The sequence below is a fragment of the Solea senegalensis genome, linkage group LG21, assembly GCF_019176455.1.
Source record: "Solea senegalensis isolate Sse05_10M linkage group LG21, IFAPA_SoseM_1, whole genome shotgun sequence".
In the NCBI taxonomy this organism is placed as follows: domain Eukaryota; kingdom Metazoa; phylum Chordata; class Actinopteri; order Pleuronectiformes; family Soleidae; genus Solea; species Solea senegalensis.
The window spans coordinates 10843045-10864705 of NC_058040.1; the positions used below are offsets into that span (position 1 = coordinate 10843045).

Sequence of the window (21661 nt, forward strand, 5' to 3'; positions counted from 1 at the left end):
AATAGGCTTCGAGAGCAGTTGAAGAACTGGAGCCAATCTTTCATTATTGATTAAACCTTAAGGTAGGGTGCGTGTAATAGGGCGTTTTTTACTGTATTGCTTAAAATCCTCTTCACACCCCGACTGTAACCAATTCATTAACGCATTGTCACAAAAATAAAAAATATCAGTCACTTGTGGAATGGACAGGCCTGCAAAAACACCATCCAATCATATTTAGCGGCCAAAATCTGAACTTTGGGCGACAACTGAAAGCCCAGAAAGGGCTGCAAAGTGATGCCATGGTGGCGCTGTTCCTACTCGACAGGTAGGTTAACATTATGTCTTTGTTAATGCAAAAAAAGTAAGTGCCACCGAAAAGTACCGAAAGTTACAGAGGCTGCGCAGTGGATCTGTGTTTGTTGCGTGTTCCTGTGCTCTGGAGGTGTGGCTTTGGAGGGAAGTCTGAAGAAAGGGGCTTGGACTTTTAAATTCAAAATGTAGCCTACTCAAACTGTTTTTCCAGGATCTCTAACCCTACCTTTAATCTCAAAAGCCAGTTTTTGCACAAACTGCATTGTATATATAACGTTTTTTTTATACTAATCCATTTTTATTACACAATTACAATTGTATATGTTGTTGTTTTTTTTTACTTCTTATATACTACTGTGAACGTATTAAAGTTACCTGGTCCAGACACAGGAGGTTCAGGTTTGTGAGACTTCTTGGGGTCAAGTCTGTCCTTCTCCAGCTGTTTCCGTGTACTCCGCTGTCGGGCCTCTCTGAACATGGGTAAGGCATGAGCTGGAGACAAACAGGATAAACACGGATAACCAAGTTGTTTAGGTAACTCAGACTGCAAGATCGCATAACACAACCACGCACAGAATGCAGCCATTACATCTGGTCATATGTTCAGAGTTTGCAGTCCATGTACATTAAAATCAAGAAAGCTGAAAATGAACCTAAGACACCATCACCTACAACTATACCTCACAGAGTGGACACTCTCTGTGCACACATGAACATACTCACACCTGTTGATCTCGGGGCAGTATCCCACCCCCCTCTCTTGTGTACTCTTTCTGCCACGGTGCACACCAACATATATTCATTATATCCCACATGTTTAGATTCAGACAATTACTCTTCACACTTTTGTGAACACTATCACAATAGAGGTCCCCACCACTTAAATCCAGGAGTGTGTGAGTGAACGCATGCATGAGTTAAGTGTCAACCAGTGCCCTCGTGGGTGTGTGAGAAAGCGAGTAAGTGTGTGTGTGCGCATCTGTAACCATTTGTGCTTGTGTAGAGCGAAGTGTGTGCTCAGCTCTTATCCTCGGGGGTCAGAAAGAGACACTTTTTTAAAGGGTTAGATAAAGTGATTTTCCATTCACGAGCCCCTGTCACTGTTCACTGTTAATTCTCCTCCTCCACGCTACATTAAGCAAAAAGGTTACTGTTAAAAGATTCCCTCGCTTTTCTCAATGGGCCATCACTGGCTTCCTGTCCCCTCTAATTTTCCAGTGCTGGGGCATCAAGTGCGTCACTCACTGGTTGTGTCAATCAGATGCCTGCCTACTTCACACCCTGTTGGCATGGCAATGGAAATCACATGATGCATCTGAAAAGGCTGCGGCAGCCCAAACAATAAATGATGTCGGAGTCGAGGTGTTTGCAGCCAATCAGGGACGGCGCACTGGCAGCTGCTGGGACCCTGCTCGCTCATGACCTCAAGTCCGGGGGCAAGGGAGTGCGAGGCACGCACGGAGGAGATGACAGCCTCGTGTGTTTGTGATATGACAGGGTGACAGGTCGGGTGTGTTGTCAGTGTGTGTGTGTGTGTGGTGGAGCAGCAGGAGATCACGCAGCAGAGGTGGGGAGAGGCAGCTGTCCTTAGCGTGATCCACGAGTGCAGACCACATGGACCTCATGGACATTGCGTGGCACAGTGCCCCGAGGCTGTCGATCCCCTCATCCACGCCCTGATTTATCAGCTAATGGGCCTGTAAAAGTCCTGAAAGGTCTCCTCACAAAGCCACTGTTGTGGTTGGGCTTGAATGTTGTTGTGTTAGAAAGCAACAAGAAGGTCAAACCGGGGTTTACATTTTTGCTCCACTGGTTTCAGGGCATGAATTCAGATGATTTCTGCCACTGCTGCATGAGAGCAGATGGGGAAGTGACTCAAAGTGAAGTTTGCCACCGGAGGGCTTTGAGAAAGCCTCTTCACTTTTAACTGCTTCAGAAATAGTTTGCCGATTAAAAGGTGACGAGTGAAATAACATGCCTTGCACAATAAGGCAAGACAACAGAAAATCAGAAGTACATTATTCCTGGAAGGCGTACATACAAAACAGATGTGCGTGTGTTTTTGTGTGTGCGATTGCAGACAGTTAAGAACTTACGTGTGATGATGTAATCTTGCGTTAGTGTCTCTGCGTGTTTCTCTTTCCGCTTGCTCTTCACCACGCACAGCTTTGCCCCCCTGGAAAAGAGGCCGTTAGTTGTTTGAAGGGTGTCATATAGAAAACAAGACATGATACATACACCCTTATCCTTTAAATTCAAAAGAACTAACAACTGTTTATTTATATCATGAAAACTGTTAACAAATGTGTTCATCAATGTGCTTTTTTTTTCTTCAGTGCAGTAGTTCTACTTGCTATGCTGCACACATGATTTCAGGAGTACACTAGCCAACAACACAAAATGAGCACCACATGGAACACAGTTACCACATATTAAAAATGACAACATCAGGGTTTAGGAGAAAAGAACAATGTGATATTTGCTCCAATTATTCGGCTGTGGAAAAAATGAATGCGTTTCTTGTTGCCATAAAATAGCTAGCAATTAATAGTTAAAAATAAAAAAAACAAGATGTATTTGTTTTGATTAACAGCGTGCTTGTAAGCACGACAATTTAATTGCTGGTGTTAGTAATTGGTTGTTTTTTTGTTGCATGCATGAAAAGAAGCATTAATGACACCAGATATTATGACTGAATGTCTAATCCATAAATACCTGTGGCTTTTCACTGGATCATAGTAGACTTTGGCCAGTCCATTCCCAGTTCCCACCATGATCTGGTTAAGTTTGGGATGCCACAGGCAGCGGACGACACTCTAATGCAGATGCAAGGAGAGACAGAAACATTAAGAGCCAGTGAAATTGTACTGTACAGCGACTAAAGGCGGTACAAGGAGGTCATGTTTTGAATTAACAGCTCACGGCAAGTTGGGAACTACTCTCACTGTTGTGGGCTGGACTTGCAGGGATGCATCTGTTTCTCACTAATGCAAGGTTACTCCAATATTTTATTGTTGTGGGTATTGTGTGTGCGAGTGTGTGACCCGGGTTGGTTGTGGTACAGCAGGGATCAGTCTGAGCATGCTCTGCTGCTCTACTTGACTATATTTGGTTGTTGGGATGAGGACTGGATCTCTCAGTCTGTGTGTGACAGATGGCCCGTTGCCAATAGGCAAATATGACCACATTTATTCAGAGGTGTGTGCCTGTGCATGTGTGTGTGAGAGGGACAGAGAGATGAATACAACCACAGTTATTAGACAGAGATATACAGTATGTCTCTGCTCAACCTCTGATTTAGAGCTGGACTTCCTGCAGTTGTCCCCTGTGTCTTAACACACATTACTGAAACATCACAACAGCCTGTGACATCATGGTGACATCAGTAACACACATCAATATACAACTGAGTCCAAAATTCATTCAAGTGAATGGAACACTTGACACTTTGGTGTCAATCTACCAAGTGTACGTCCAGTAGATGAAGAAAAAATGTAAGTGGTGCATCTTTATGTGGAACACAGGTCTAGAGTATGATTATTGGATGGGGGGTGGGTAGGGCTACGACTGGGACGTCCAGATTCTGTGATGGTGAAAGCTGCTTAGTGTCCAGCTGTTCTGCTTCCCACCATGACACCAGTGGAACGAGTCTCACTCACACACACACTAACTCACATACATGCAAGGACAAGCACCTACACAGTCGAGAACATGTACTAAAACATAGAGAAACTTTACGTACGGCTAGTTTTTGTTGAGGTAATCAGACACACAAAAACTTTGTCATGACTTATTCAAATTTAAATATTTGACACAATCGTGTGTGAATTAAGTCTTGAGACTGTGCTTAAAGTGAAGTGAAGTAATCCACAATTTTACTACATTTTGAGTCTGTGTGTGTGTGTGTGTGTGTGTGTGTGTGTGTGTGTGTGTGTGTGTGTGTGTGTGTGTGTGTGTGTGGTTCGTGGGGCAGATGAGGATTAATCTGCTCAACCAGATCATGAGCCAGCTGTAATTGATAGAGAGAGATCTAGAAAATGCTTCAAACAGGATGTGCTTAACATAAGCCTCATACATTCCATTTACATATCAGCAGGCAGAAATAAGCGAGAAGACCAAATAACTACACATTTTTAAATCAGTTTGCATTATGGATCCTGCAGTGTATTTCTTGGCATAGCAACCGTTAATTTAACTAATACTGCTGAAGTGTGATATCTGCTCCCCTTGGAAGCTCAAAACATGCATCAACACGTACCACAAACAATCGAGGTGAACATTCTGTAGATGTGTCAGTAGATGTGCTTCAGTGTAAATGTCTAATGGGTTATAAATAGCGCTGTCAGGGTTGCTAAAGCAACTTAGTGAAGATGAAATTTAGGAATTCTGTGACACTCCACAGGTACTGTCAGAGCAAAAGCACAGCAACACAACACAATCAGGCAGTAAAACCAATATAGAAGGGACAACACAGCCACGTAATTGCAGTCCAGTCAAATTCAGAAAACTGCCTCTTCAGACCAAACAAATCATCCCATCAACAATGGAGCGAGCAAACCGGAGAGAGCAGACCAGTTAAGTGGGGCCCACCCCCAGCTGGATTCACCAAGATATCCACAACCAAGCACAGCTCAGTCCAGTCCAATAGTAAGACTGCTTTTCAGATATTCAGACCTGCATGTTTATACTCTGGGAACCCCTGTTTACACTTCACGTCCTCAAAATTACATCACACCACAGAGGAGGAAACTTTAATCAGCCTGTTCTTCAGAAGCAGACGTCTATATTCCATCAAATAAAAATACCAAAGGCTGATTAGGGATAAATAAGACAACAGCCACTCACCCATGTATGTTGATTATGAGATAAAGTTATGCGGCACTAACAGGACGCAACAGCTGTGTGCCTTGTGTCGTCACTAGTGAGTGGATCCAAATGTGCATGGGCTACTGACCGAGTCTGAGTTACAACACAAGTCAAACGAATGCAGCAAGAGACAAAATGTCACTCTGAGCACTGCAGCGACACACTGAGTGGGCACATGTCCGGGAAGTGTAATTGGGACAAAGTTCCTTACTGGAACAGCTGGCTTTTACATCCGAGATTTGGTTGTAAAATGCACAGGACAAAGCAGAGTAAAGGCGTCTATTCTACCATTCAAATGTAACTAATCTTACAGAGAGGATTCAAGACGGACCAAAGCTCAGTAAACAGAGAGAGCTGCTCATTGTTCAAGAGTTATCAGGTGTGCAGGTGTAGTATGGTGAAGAGTAAATACTTCAGGAAATACAAAAACAGTTTTCTTTTTGGCACCTACAGTACTCTAGGGTCTACTGTATAGTCCCCATTACAGATGTAACTTAGCGACAGATGTCTATTCTTAAAAAACAAATAAAGTAGATACTAGGTGATGTATGATTGCTAAGTTTATTGATTTTTTATCTTTAAGTATTACTGAAGAAGATACAATCAAAAAGTATGTCTGGCATGAGTTTCACTTGGCCTCCATTTGAAACCATAAGTTCAGTGCTTTGATCGTCAGCAGGGGCTCACCTGGTTCCTGCCCCCTTTCGATGGACTAAGATAAGCTTAAGAGTGTCTCAAGTATTTACCAAATGAGCCTAAAACAGCCTCCACTCCCACTACACGCCCCAGAATCCAGGTCTGGGGTTATGTAGACTGTTTAGTTAGAAATGATTGGTAGCCCTTCCTTTCACTCGCCCGCCTGGTACGCCACTTTATAAAGACTGCACTTAAATTCTTGGGCCATCTTCGAGGCAGGTGGCTGATGTAAACATAGTAAATAGCATATTCATCAGGTTCACTGAGTGCATGTCAACTGCATTAACGCAATCGGCTGCAACACCACAATTCCTGCATCAGATTTATTTCAGAAAATGTAAGCTGCTGTACTGCTTGTATGTGGGTGATCTAGTTACACTCAGATGGTTAGAATAACGGTTGAGATGAGAGACTGATAACACTGAGAATGAATTGTATGATAACATAACATCCAAAACCATAAAACGCATTAAGTCTAGGAAGTCGAGGCTTGAAAATGTGGGAGTATCACACCGCCCTTCGTACGTCTCTAAACCATTTCTGAGTATCGCGGTGCAAAACATATACATAAATGTCAAAGCAATTTCATAATATTAATGTTATATATCTCAGCTATCTACAACTGATGACTGCTACCACTTAAGATTCTTTTATCACGTTTTTTTTATCAAGTTGCGAACAAGTAACACGTTCCAACTTCCAACATATGTTTTCTATGCTTCTGTATCCACACGATACAAACCGAAGTATCTTTTACAGAATCAAAAGCAAATTCAGTATATTAAGTTATAAGAAAATGCTCAAATATGCGAATGACTTCAACTGCTATTATTATGTTGTTATTCCATTTGGAGATAAATAGCACAATTAATGTACTTTAAACCATCACCATATACATCTCGAGAGGTTAGAGTAAAGTAAACTATTGCCACAGAGATTGGAAGTCTCAAGATTACAAGATTTTGTGGCACTGGCTTGGATTTTGTGGTAAACACTTAGGATTTCGACGGGTGAACACACAGGAAGATGTTTTACTCTCCTTGCCGCAAAACTCAGCCGAGGCTTGCAGAATTTCTCACAATGGCAGATGGCTGGACGAGTGAAAGGCCAATGGAAAAATCACTTCCAAATGTTTACCCTCTTCATTAAAGTGAAAGAGAAGACAAATGTCCACAGGGTGATGCATGGGAGGAGGTGGGTGGTTAAGTTCTAAACAGACTCTTTGACCCAAAGTGTCTGGGGACTTTCTTTGATGCTGCCTGTCGCAACATCATCACCACAGTGAAAGTGAGGGAAAAACAATTAGAGCTTTTGTGCGACACAAAACAGTAGTGTAGACCTCACAGTGACACAGTAAACAGTTAAGTCAAGCTGTAAAACAGACTTTTATATGAACTATTATGCTATATTAAATATTATAATTGTATTAAATATATTATATATTACATTTTGTGTAATTTAACTACTCATTTTTAATCTAAGCTCCACGATTTGAACTGACATTCTGGTCACGTTTAGATTAAAAAGCGACAAAAGAAATGGAAGCAAAGCAAATTTTTTTTTCTTTTTTTTTTCTTTACAATTACATTTGAGTTAAACATTTGGGTCAACAAAAACACAATCCGCCCCTTCCCTCCTGAGATTGTATAACTGCGCAGTGGTGTGTGAACTTGGTGTGAATGCTGTGCCAAGGTTTGCAGGCTCGCAGCAGCTGGCTGGCAGAGCAGAGATACACAGACGCACAAACCCAGCTTTTGTCTCTTTCCTCTCTCAGACATGTTCACTCAGTGGCTCTTGTGAAAGTGTTGTGTCCTGGCGAGAAGAGGCCATTAGCCTCTCTGTCAGACCTAACTGTTATGACTATAGATGGGGCTAAATGTGATGAAAAGGACTTAGATTAGGAGAGGGCGGAGCAGGATGCTGAAGACAGCACCGCTGCCCCCTTCATTTCAGCACCTTTATTCCTTAGTGTTTTGCAACGTAGCCTGTACATGTGAACGGAACATACTTATTCTTGACATGGAAGTGTCAATCAATGTCCTGTTTGTGGTAATTACTCTACTTTCCCCTGGTTACCCATTTCATGACTTTGCTTGTCTCCCTTCACTCCCATGTCAATGAATTTCATCATCATCCTCTCCATTTCCCCCAAAAAATGCTGCCACTTAATTTTTCTCCCTGGCTTAATATTAAGAAAACATGTATTTTTCCATGTTCCTAGGACAGAATGAAAGACATGTCCAGAAACTGCTGGAAGATGGGGGCATTTGATATTTGATTTGAATTACAGAGAAAAGAAAAACTAATTTCTTTGTCTAAGTGATCTGGTATCAATTCAAATAAAAAAAACAACAAACATTTTAAGTCATCGTCTGACCTAACAGTTGAGGATTTGTCTCCAAACTTCCCTCTGGCGTACACAACTGTTTATCTCTATTTTATATAATTATGGCCACATGTTCAAATATCAATTAAAATAACAAAATTAGGTTTGAATACATACATAAGTCTGTGTTAGATTAAAGCATCATATCAAAATGTGTCAGTAGATTTCTGATGTATTTTAAAGATATACTCGTATAAATATTGTAAGGGTGCACGTTTTTAAGCCAAAACTACTTCCACGGGGAATAAATAACTTACACAATAGTTTCATTGTCTTCCATTATGTTTTCATTGAATTTCTTCTTTTCCATTGTGCATCATTGTGGGACATGGCTTATAAACAACATATCAACCAGCTGAAAAATATTTTGTAATGTGAGCTTGTGTGCGCTTGTGGAGATGCATTAAAAACTTACCGCACTGGTGACCTCTATTTCATAAACCTTTTGAAAGGATGCTCGGTCAAAGAAAACCAGCTTCCCATTTCCCTCATCTCTCTTCACCGACGTCCCGGTGACAAGAAGCTTGTCATCTGGGCTAAAGCAGCAGTCAGTCCTAATAGAGAAACGTACAGACACATGGGAGATCAGTTCATTATCCATGTATTAATTCCCTTATAAGAGGAACAGCAAACAAGACAGATTTACGGGATTAAGAGTCTCACATTGCAAAGCAGTTGGTTAATCCAGTCGCTACATTTACTGGCTTCCTGAAGTTCCTGATGTCCCACGTCTTGAGAGTGTCATCACCTGGAAACGAACAAATGTGCAAAAGGTGAGGGTTTTCCAGAGAAAGTACAAATTCAAGGTTGTATGTTGTATTGGGTAATCTTGTTTATCTTGGAGTTAGAAAAACTCTTGACCAGATTACACAGAGTAAAACAAAAAAAATGAGCTTTTTCTGCTTAAAAATGTTTGCTTTGAATCAGTAGTAAACCACTGTGTGAAACAAGCTGGCCTTAGGGTTTGGCAGACAAGACTGAGATTCCGTCTTACCCCCACGTGAAGCGAGAGTCATGCCATCATAGGAGAAAGTGAGGCAGGAGGTGTCAGATCCTGGTGTGTGAGCTTGCCGACAGTGGAATTTTGTATGGACCTGGGAGGGAATAGAGAAAACAATGGATTGATGATATTGATTCAAAAGGGGTCTGGTATAGTTTATAGATTTACAATCTGCAGCACAGCTAGATTTTAAGAGCCAGCTCACACCTCAGTGAAAGTTATGTTCAGGGGACATGACGGCAAGATGTTACTCCTGTTTGTGTCTAATAATAGACAAACACAAATAGATTGACTTGAGCAAGTACAGTCTCTGGTTTATTTATATACTTTAAATATTCACAGCAAAGAAAAAGTTTCATAAGACATCACAAAGACAGAAAAGGTATTATTGTACATGGGGTGCTGCAGTTACTACCGTACATCAAAAATGATTTATGAAAAGGCTATAATCTGATGAACTATGCGATGAAACAGCCAATGTTTTGCTTCAAGAGCAAACCCTTCTCAATTACCTCTCTTCAAACAACACATGGTTTCCATTCCCTCCATAAACACACACTATACGTGTATATACTGTGTACACAGAGTATGTATACTTTCAAACTGTCAACATCCTACAATATACCAGCAACTTCACACACTCACCTCACTCTTTCAGCAAAGACGACAGAGATTTAACTAAGCAAACCTAAACATAATGAAAATAAAAGTATAATTCTACCTGTCTGGTATTTTGATTTTTCTTTCCTTTGAGCTTACCAAAAATAGTCTTGTAATTTCCCGGCTATAATTTTACCAGCCAATAACACAGACAGCTCTGTAGGCTTCGGCTCACATCACTCTTTTGATTCCCACTTATTAATGTTCACTCTTAAACAAGCGCTAAATCACAAGTCTCGGTGTGTGACAACAGCTCTCAAGTGTTATTCCAGAATATCCAGAACGACCGATTTCTAAATATGGACAATGAGGCTTGCCTGAAAATCTCTAGTAATATCTAGGGATGAGAAGTGATGTGGTAATCCTATGCTTCCCTTTAAAATGTTAAAGGAGAATTACACCAACATTACATCATGGGAGGAAGTAAAGGATCCAATGATTTGGAGCTGAATGTAGAGGCAGTTATTAAGGTTTCTCTATGGCAAGCAATCAAACTTCTTTGGAAAGCCCTAAAGCTATATGTTGATATGTAGCACAAGCCAGTTCCAGATATGAGCAATGTGCATGGAGCGCTAATACAATGTAATCTATGTGTCAATCATTTTCATGGCAATAGTATTCTTACAAACTATCATTATCATCATCATAACAAATTAACATACGTACCATAAGTATGATTATAGAAAAAAAACACAACTTAATTATTTCCATCTCCTGCGGTCATGTATCCCCCTGCAAATAAAGGCATTTCAAGTTCTCATCTAACCAACTCATTTCAAGACATGATGCCATGTTGGTGCACTTCCACACTGCTCAGTCCTGAGAGTAAGTGGAGTGCTACTGTAGTACAGGGAGTGTGAGTGCCAAGTCTGCAGAACCAAGCTGGAAATAACCCAGTTCAACACTTCATCCCAAAGATATTTTCCTCCGTCGTTCACACAAAATACACAGGACAGAACAGAGAGAAAACAATATGCAAAAGAACATGACCACACAAAAAATTCACCAGTGGATAAAAGACACAGTAGTTCTTATCTCCGTCTAATCTTACGTACAAAAGTCGATATGTCAAAGCAATTATACAAATTAGCTCTTGATTTTACAATTAGGGCTGCAACTCTTTAGTGATTATTGTTTATAAAGCTAATCATCAATTATTCATTTTGTCTAAGAAAATGATTTTGTTCAGTCAGTCTGAAAAGCATAACAATGCTGATTGATTTTCTGTCAGTCAACTAATCAACAAATGGTATTAGCACTACTGGAATGTCTTGGAATCTAGGACTTTTCCCTGATTCTTCCCACATTTACCCTCCAGTTCCTTCATTCTACCTGGGAAGAGTACAGCCAGATTACAGAGATCGATCATTACTAGACACGAGTGAAGCAATAGTCTGGGAAACAGGCTGGCTAACACTCAAACAAACATAACCTTGGTTTATACAGCTACATTTTCATTAATTCTAAACGGAATGCAAATAAATCACTGAAAAGGGAATTGCAGCAATACAGGCTTTTGACCAAGAAAGGAGGATAAGAAATCTCATGTGAGCACAGAGCGTAGAGGACAGATAAGATAGAGAAGCAAAGAGAAATGCTGGCAAAAAATAGCAGGGGAGAGTGGCGTGTGAGGTGAATGAGTGATGTGCCCTCACGATACAAGAAGCAAACGAGGCCATACTTCACTTCCAAAGTAAATGGAGGGAAGTTATTAACTTGGACGAGAAAGATAACGCCATTAGCTTGATAACATGGATTCCAATTTTTTTCGACTGCAGCCACTAAGCCTCTGTCGTGTCTCTGGGGATAATTTCTTTTGCTTCTTTTAATCAGCATTTTAATCGTATATTACCTTAGAGTTCCACTTTTCTCATTTGTTATCTCAGGTTAGAGTACTCTTTCATTTGCTGCATTAAATTGAGTAGATTAAGAAAGTAAAAAGCCAGTTTTACAATTTCTAATCATATGACTGTAGGCAAAAGGCTATTTCAGGCCTTAATAAGTGGCAGCAAAAATGTATTGTGGAAGGTGAAGACTTCGGGTACATGGTGACTGAGCTCAGAGAATGTCTGCTTCTTGTGATCAAGGCTAAAACAATGGGCGTACCATTTAAATCACATAATCACAGGGACCACTGCAGTGGCAGTGTCCACTACCACTCACGGACAATGGTAGCTTATCCAAATATAACACTCCCATTCAACTTTACAAGTGTCTATTTATTGTATGGACAAATGCCATTGGGTGGGATCAACAAAATATGAACAAGTACGTGTTAGTTTTCTTGGAATTATCTTTACTTATGATTATAAAAAAAACAAAAAACAGGCAAGCCCTAAAAATGGGTCCATCAGAAAGGACAGTGGCTTCTCCAGTGTGGGGGAAAAAAATACAGAGTGGCAGGGCAAGTAGTGTGCCTTTGTTTTTCTAACACAATTGTTTCAAAAACTGTTCCTAACCATAGCCACAGGTTTCCCCGGGGTCAACTAGAAAAGTTATGAGCTCTTGTTCGACCCCCCATGAATCATTCCTTGTGACTTTTCTCTCTCTTTTCATATGATGTCTGTATTCCTAAGATTAAGACCATCTGCTGTTAGCGTGTCATTTTAACCATTTTCCTGTCGAGTTGTTGTGCAACGGTTCACTGTCTATAGTATATGTATAAGAATACATCCACAAAAAACAGTCAAACTCATCACTTATTTATTTTTAACCTTATGTCAGACAAGAAGTGGCCTAATCAATGGAATGCCCCAAGTACACAGCACATACCTTAATTTCTAATTACTTGACGACAAATGAGCAAAAAAAGGTCCCTTTAACAGATAGTGTGAGGTTATTCTAGTTGTTTATTGCAAACAAATGCCTATGTCTGCTGTTTGTAGGTCATACAGTGTTGTTTTGAAAGCCAGAGTGTTTATTTACTCTCCTTAAATTGGCTAGCATTGGTAAATGCCACGGCGCTTGCTTCCTGTGATAATCTACACACCCAGCTTGTGAAACCGGATTCTTTCAGACTGTTGAATCTTCTCTCATGCCTTGTGACGTCATCTGCTAGCTGTGCGCTTCACTCTGATAAATGTAGTCGATTCTAGCCAGTGTCATTGTGTTTTAAAACAGGTTTGCATGTATTGCACTTTAAATAACATATTGCATATGCAAACCGACATGTGCACGCACGCATACACGCTCCTGTTCCACATCTACACACATTCAGAGGCAGCATAGCTGAAGGAACACAGCGTTGGGTTTCATCCTCAGCAGACTATGACTGCAATCTACCACAGAGACAACTGTTCCTGACCACACTCAGTATCTCTATATAAATACTGTGCAGCTCTGCATTTCTCCTACCTCCATATTTTTACAACCACACACCTGAGAGACTTAATGATGCCCACTCTGAAGTCAGTTATAATACATCACTCTGACCTTTGTTACGTTCTGAGAATCAAGCGGCCAAACCGCAGTGCAGGACAGCTGCTCTGATCTTTCATGGAAATCAACAAGTGGCAATGTGATGTAAAGCCATGTGTGTTAGAGGATCACATTGGATTGAGTGTCCAGATAATTCAATAGTGGGCTATATTAAAGTAACTCTATTCCTCTATGTCTCAGCGACATGCTGTGCGAAAAATTGAATTCTCTACTGTTCCCATTTCCAAGTTTTGTTCTATGTTAAATATGGATACGGAATGGGTACAACAGTAAAAGCTGAAGTATAACCTTGATGAAAAGCATCTCTTCAATGTCCTTTAGTAACTCCACATGTTGAAATGGGAGGAATTGTCTTCTGTGGGACTGAAGTCTCGTGTAAATGTTTATGACCAAGCTGTCTTTTGATAGTATAGTGGATCAGCGGGATTGCACTTTAAATGTTTCCATAAAGGGATGTTCAGGCTGTGGATGTACACTGGTTATCAAATCCCAGACAATTTTCTAAACATTTTCAAAGGTTTTTTTTTTCCCCTGTCACTTTGTTTGTTTTAATTTCCAACAGTTCTATCGTTTTTTTTGACTCGCAGAGTTACTATTTGACGGTGATAAAGTGCAGAATCATCCCGGTGTGTTAAGGGTCCATTTCAAGTTGGTGACTATAAATGATGTGCCAGGGAAAAGTTGTGATTGCTGACAGTAGGATATGTGCATCTTGGAATAAAAGTGGAGAAATGAAGTGAGTGGAGGACTTAATCCAGAATTATGAACTGGATTTATTTAGTGACAAAACCAACATGAACAAAAGGTAAGAAAGGAGGACATGCCATCCCATAACAGCACTCCCCACTGTGTTCAAAACCACCTCTTCTGGTTTCCCACTTTGAAGTCTGGAAGCATCTAAGTCCACCAATGACATCATAGCATTCCTTAGGTCTCTGTGGTAATGTTTTGGAACAAAGATCTGCACCCTCAATGTACAATGCAGAGAGTGCACATTACCTGGCAACCATTTACATGCAGTCTTGTAATTCTGGCACCGACCCCTCTGGTCAGGGAATGAGCATGCAATCACTCTCTGTGGCAGTCCACTAAAAAGAGACCTACTTGACTCCCATCATAGGATCAATCAACCAATGTCAGGGTTCAAGAGCACGGATGTGTCAGCCTCAATAGCTTCTCTTCAGACTGAGCTTTAGATCAAGGTCATGTACATGATTGATCGTGATTGATCTGCCTGCATATTCCGGACATGAGTCTTCATTTGAGTTTGTGAAGCAGCTGCAATAAAAGCACCGAGAGGTCAACTCCCTTTTAGGGTTGTGGCTGAATTTGACTCAGCAGCACAGGTTGCTGATTAGGGCAGAGGGCACTGACTCAAATTTTCAGCCATTCAGACAAGGCAGGCTCCAGTGGTAAGGCAACAGACATCACTATTGTAAGCTGCTATGGGACGCAGGGTAAATATTTAGTTTGGAGAAGGAGGGGGCAATAAATTTCGAGAGCTTTAACCCAATCGCTTATGGTTTGCAGGTCCAGGGCAAGAGTGATGGGTGAGTGAAGAAGAGATGGAAGCCTGTACAAGCACAGACACACTCGTAGGGAAAAACCAACACCCCTCCATCTACCAACATCTTAAGTCCTATGATTGGAAAGTTGACTGTTGGGAATAATTGTCATGTAGCCTACTTCTCATTTGACTAATCTGGATAAGCTTCTCTGTCTGTCTGTTCCAACTCAATAACTGTAGCTTAATGTCACCGTTGCTTTTCTCATTTAAATGGACGAAAGCATTCAACCTTGTCTAATGAGGTTGGACAGATGAAAATACATAAATTGAAGCAAATGAATATCACTAGAAATTCTAGAGATATATTTAACAATATCTGTACGCAGTCCTACATCATCTGTATTTGCCATGTTAAAATGTTGGTCCAGAGTGTTTTAGTACTCACAGGTGAGTGAAATTGTGTTTGCAAAAAGAGCTAGCCATAATGTAAGAGATTATCTCTCAGGAATGTCGCCTGCAACACATCTTTGAAAATATTGACTTGTCAGTTCTGCCTGGACTCAAAACATGTGCTTCAATGCAAACACACCTTTCCCCCTCTTTCCATCTGTGTATGAAAAATAGGGTGCAAAATAGGCAAAATAGGGTGCTGGTCAGGGTGTCACTGTGACAGACATCAACAAGACAAACTCAAGAGTAGACAGGTTAAAGAGTAACTGTCAGTGATGTAACATTTGAAAGCTACAGAAGTGCCTCATGGTGAAATATGGAGAAAATGCATTCTCCATCTGGGAATGGAAGTCATTTTTATAGACAATAAACATTAGTCCGGTAAGTCAAGTGAAAATAGCCAAATGAGGGAGAGCAATGCTTCTTATGAGCCAAGATCAACTATTACCTCAACAATGCAAATTGTAAAAAATTGAATGAACTTTGATCACATAATTGCCTAATTAACTAATACTGGAAAACCTACGCAGGGAAAATGTTGATTGGGCCTCCCAGCAACTTCTGTGGAACTCAGCTCAATCACCATACATCAGGTAATTCAGTTACATAATCAGCTGTGTTTTGTCATACTTGTGGTGTGGCTCTAAGGACAATATTTCTGTCTGACGCTTAGCTCAAAACTCAAGTGATCACCTCAACCTCAGATCAAAATCTATCAAGAAATTTAGACTTAAACCTACACAAATAATGACATTGCGATCCTAATGAGTGCCAGCAAGTGAATGCTAATGCTGGCATGTTAACACACTAAACTTGGATAGTGAAAATATTAAATATTATTGTTGACAGGCTGAATGAAAAATATACTCAATATTATTCTCGGCTACATGAATTGTGTTCAGTGCTGGTGACTTCTTGAACTCTGACCCTTCTGGCCTGTGACCGGATGACCCGAGTCTCATGACTCCTGTACCCAAGGCCATAACACATCCTATGTTTACAACCACATTGTTTGCACATCATGGCGGTTGGTATGCGAGTGTGTTTTAAGACTTACGCTGAGGTTTCTGTCCCAGATCTGGATGGTGCCATCCTGGCAGCCTGCCGCAATCAACTTCCCATCACGGCTGTAGGTGCAACATGTGGGTATGACCTTCTTTCCCTGAAGGGAGCGGGGTTTGAACACAGCCTTGTGCTTCTTCTCCGATCTCAAGTCCCATGTGCGCACCGTGCTGTGAACAGACAGAGAATTTTACTCTCACCCAACTGCCATGAATCAGTCATGACATGCCTGTCCCTCAAAACACATTAAGTCATTAACACTACCCGTCACCATAATAAATCTGACTCCTATAGAGATACAGTGTGCCCCAGTCATGTTTGCCTCACATGAACATGGGGTTCGGCAGCTATTGCAGGGTGAGGGGTGAGCAAACACCAGAACAGCAGAACAGTAGATCAGTCTGACAGCCATGTCTGAAGCTTCCATGAAATTCTGATTCTCTCTTGTACATCTGTTTAACACATTACACAACCTGAAGGACTGCAAATGAGAACTTGCGAGTGCAGATATTCCAGATATGCAAGTGTAAAAAAACAAAAAGAAAGGGAGGTAAAACAATATATATATATATATATATATATATATATATTATTTTATTTTATATATATTTCCTTTCTTTTTGTTTATATATATATATATATATATATATACAAATATATATGTCCCAAGCAGGTGATGAAATTTTGGTAAAATTATCTTATTTATAAAGTAATCACCATAGAGGATAGAAAAACTAGATTATTTAGATTTGCCCAAGTGATTGTCAGTATTTGAGAATGAATGATCCAAAAATGACAAAAGAATATACCTACTAATACCACAAATCACTTAAAGAAACCTTAAGGTTCATATTCATTTATTGAAATACATTACACACAACGAAAAACCCTGTCACATAATCACACCAACACTCATACCAGACAGAGTGTGTGTCCAAATGTGTCTGTGACCTACAGCGTGCTTTCGTGATCATCATGACCTGTGGGTCACGAGGTCAGCAGAGGAGTATAAACACACAGGCAGAGCTGCTACTAACAGCCAGGCAAAGATTCCTTCGTGGCTGGATACAGAGTCACAGACACACACACACTCAACTGTGTTTGGATAAGACGAACAATGTGATACAAATGCCAACTGAAGACATACGGTTTGAGTGAGAACTGGCAAGGGTCATATAAAACTCTGTTTGATGCATACATAAACTCAAGTTCTTCATAGGTGCAAAAGCCACGTATATAAAAGGAGGTTTCCCAGTTCAAAGTTAAGGTTACTGCATTGTACAGTCATTGTACATGTAAGTGTTTACATGGACACATGCGTGTGTGTGTGAGTAGGACGGAGTGATCGCCAGACTGGATGACAAATTGGTCCACCTGCTACCTCACACAGACATCTCTATTTTGTTTACAGAAGACTAAAGGCGTCTGTCAAGCCAATAAAGACAACATAACCTTTCGTGTAGCACACAAAACCCGGAATGCTATTTATCGTGAGGGCTCTTTCCAAAACATGGCACTGCTGCCTGTCAGAGGGATAAAGCCAAAAAGACAAAGCCCACCAGAGACTGCACAAGATTACCTGTCAGAGCAGAAAGATAACATAGGGGAGACCACTCTATTATGTGGTTGTTCTAATTTATGTTTGATTTAAGTGTAATGTTAATGTTGAAGAAAATTCAATTTAAAAATAAACAAAATTACATAAAGTAATACCTTTTCATCTAGTAGGATGAATCTGCGGCAGTCTCAAACCATATTCACTCAGGTGAGTTTGTTTTGAAAAGGTATAATAATGAAAATGTATGCAATGTCAAATATTCAAATGCCACGTAAAGAAACCACAAAAAACAATCAAGGGGAATACATTCACCCTTTCTTCTTCCTTGCAACCCTTGTTTTCCCTTCAATCAGCAGACCCCTTTTACTTGCATATACGCTTCACAGGGAGGTGAATGTAATAAAAATGAGACCCATACATCCTCAGTCATGCATGTGCACTTTACGAGGTCGCACCATCGTTCACACATCAACTGAGGAGTGACAACTCCCATGGCCCCAGATTTTATCTGTTTGTCAGGTTATAGGCCTAGCGGGGGTGATGGTTGCAAGGATCGTTTTCCCAGATGATGAGATAAGAAAGAAAGAGGGAAAAGATTGGTGTGCGTCCTGTATGAGGTTGTTTATTGGTCAAATTCCGGCAACTGAGCTAGGTTGTGGCGTCTTATGGCTGGTTGACTGACTAACTGGGGCTGTGTTATGAGAAAAGCGGATTAAGAGAAACGATGCTCCATCTTCCATTGCAGATGACGGAGACAGACGAGGGGCAATAACAGAGGGATTTGGGAGGAGACAGACTGCACAGTGCCATTCAAGCAAAGAAGCAAAAGGAGAAATCCTGAGGTCATACACTGTGGGTGCACAGGGATGCTGATTCAAGCATTTTTACAACATCATTACCGGGGCTCGAAGCAATAGGATGATCCTAAAAAGACCTTTGGCAGGGCAAGTGAAGAATCTGTTTAATAAGATGCTTTGCTACTAAACAAATATACCTTATATTTAGGTCATTTAGATAAGAAATACACACATTAGTGTAGTCAAAAAATAAGATAAGATACTCATTTGCTACAGTATGGATACCAACAGTGTCCTCTTCTGTAACTTGGATACAGTTTGCTTTCTTTCCTAATGTCATGAAACGTACCGACTAGTGTTATTTAACAGGATAACATAATTATTTGTGTCTAAAGCATTGTGTTTCTCTTAAAATACCAGACTGAAGCGAGAAAGGTCGGCCAGCAACAAGACAAACAGCTGCAGCCAACCCTTATTTGATCTGATACTGTTTTTGTGTGCGTTGACATTTATGAATACTGAATACTGTATCATGCATTTTCTTACTGTAGGTATCAGTATGAAGTGTACATTAAAGTATCATGAGTGAACCCTAACCATATCCAGTTAATGCCTAACCTTAACCTAACCACAATAAAAATCTTATCCCTAAACTTAACCTGTACCTCAGAAATGAGATTCAACCTCATTAGGACTGGCTTTTGGTCTCCATAGGGACAACTGGTCCTGACAAGGTCAGCGTTTATACCAGAAAAAGTGCTAATGTAACAAAAACAAGCACAAGCGCACACAGACACACACACACACAAACTAAAGATCCAGAAGTTACTGTCAGTCAAAATTCAGTCATGACTGTAGATTGAACAAGAAGGATAAATGCACTCCTTACAGATATGGTATGTGCATTCTTTGGCAGGATATGCACCATTTCAGATGTAAGGCAGGCAACAGAGATGCGTTGGACTGTGGATGAACCAGATGTGTCAAACTGTGTGAATTGTCCCAACATGCTCACACACACTTTGTAGCGTCTGTCCTCCTTGTTCTTCCTTGTTATTTCAAGCAGATCACATTTATTTGCACAGCAGCAATATGCTAAGAGGCTAAGAGCACTGAAAAGGTTATAGTCTATGATATTATCAGTATGCAAGTATGCAGTATCCAAAATTAAAGGATCCAAAACGAGAACTTAATTTTGTGCTGACCACTCTGCGCAAGTATCACCAATAGCTGGAAATGATTCTCACTAAAGGTAACATGACCATGATTCCTTTTCAATGATAATTCCTGATTATGCCACGTGTCATGTATTGATTAGGATGGAATACACAATTAAAACTAATAATCTGTTCCACAGCAGAAGAAAAAAAGGACCTGCCATGTTGTTCTTTGGGTCTCCTTGCATAAATCTACACATCCAAGTCCAGCTGCAGCCCTGACAGCAGGCCAACATGGAGGGAATCCCTGGCATTCAACCCTCCTGAAAACATTCCTCAAATCGTGTGTATTTATGTGTGCACATGACTCAACAAAAGTACCACATGTGCCTAATTAGAAAGTCGCCATTTGTCCCGTCTAATGCTCCTCTGGCAGAAATTTCAAAGTCACAGGGAGAGCACAGCATGGATTTTTGAGTGTACTCTTGGGGCCTAATAAAACTATCAAGGATCAGCAGAGTTGTGTCATTAAAGCCATTAAAACAAATTGCTCCTCGATGATAGTTATGGTTTGCAATTGTCATCAATGCAGTGTATCTTTTAACAACTCATTCAAGAACATTTACATATATTTTGTAAAAAGGTGCTGTTCATAAAAAAGGCTCCAGGTCCAAAAAATGCACAACTGACATGTTCCAGTCATATTTCAGTCTATGTCAAGTTTAATCTTGCCAAAGAGATTGTTCCACAGGGAGAAGACTCAGCGCATATTGCCTTCACCTTCTGAGAAATAAATCTGCACTTTTCAAAGAGGTGCCCACTCTTTTCAGCAAAGACTTATTACACATTTGGCAGCTTTGTATCAAACATGAATATTGTAGGAAAACATCGCAGTTGCACGAACTCTCAACCAGAATGACAGAAGAATGAGGAATGTTGACACATTCACACACCAACCCGAACACAAATGCTTTTCACCGACTTGAGTCGCTCAATTCTGCACACGGTCCTTTCAGCCCTCACTGTGCAGGAACAAACACAACCACCCTGCTGCTGCATTTTCAAACTGCTTTATCAGTGCTTTCCCTCTCATCCATCTCCTCTCAGAGAAAAAAAACTGTCTGGGTTAATGAAATCATTCAAGGAGTTGGGATGCAGCTCTTGTGAATGAGATTCCACACAACTTGGGGGGGGATCTTTAATTAACAAGCTGGGCGGTCCAGTGATCATGCTTAATAACCTATTCAAATAAACACAACAAAGACACACAATGACGGCTGACACGGAAGAAAAACGTGGAGAAAACTTAGATGTTGGTCTGGTGTTTAATCTGGCACCCACCGGTACTATGGGCCAACTGCTGGTCCATTCTGGAAAGGCCTCAACAGAGTCCATGTCTATTCAAAAGATGGCCCTAAAGGTGGATGGGACATTGTACATACAGTGGTGAGGAGCAGTGAAAGGACAAAACACTGCCTGTTGTCCCACAATACTAGAATTATGAATCTGTGTGGGCTGAAAGTGTAAATGTCCAGCAATGGGGGGACAACGGTGTCACATCTTTGTTTCATTCCTTCACAGCAGCTGCAGAACACATTTGCTTAAATAAACATCTTGCAGCAGCCAATTTTCTGAGGGTTTTTCTCACCGAAGGTTGTGTTACAGTTTTGGATAAGGCAATCAAGTTGTTGCCCATAGCCGAGAAGAAAAAGCAGATTACAGATTAACATTTTACGTCATAGGTATACCCATTTTTGTCTGGCATTTTATTAAATTGCATTAAAAAATGC

The 21661-nt window shown here is 40.6% G+C and overlaps 1 protein-coding gene across 1 annotated transcript in view; it reads right to left on the reverse strand.

Moving 5' to 3' along the window:
• The window catches only part of LOC122758407 (WD repeat-containing protein 70), a 33317-nt gene that overhangs the window by 3307 nt on the left and 8349 nt on the right, over positions 1 to 21661 (reverse strand). Inside the window, exons 10-16 of the mRNA XM_044012574.1 lie at positions 16355 to 16529; positions 9237 to 9336; positions 8906 to 8990; positions 8658 to 8796; positions 3010 to 3110; positions 2391 to 2470; positions 670 to 786 (exon numbers count right to left, since the gene is read on the reverse strand). Coding sequence (XP_043868509.1) covers positions 670 to 786; positions 2391 to 2470; positions 3010 to 3110; positions 8658 to 8796; positions 8906 to 8990; positions 9237 to 9336; positions 16355 to 16529 — 797 coding nt within the window. The remainder of the gene's footprint in view (positions 1 to 669; positions 787 to 2390; positions 2471 to 3009; positions 3111 to 8657; positions 8797 to 8905; positions 8991 to 9236; positions 9337 to 16354; positions 16530 to 21661) is intronic.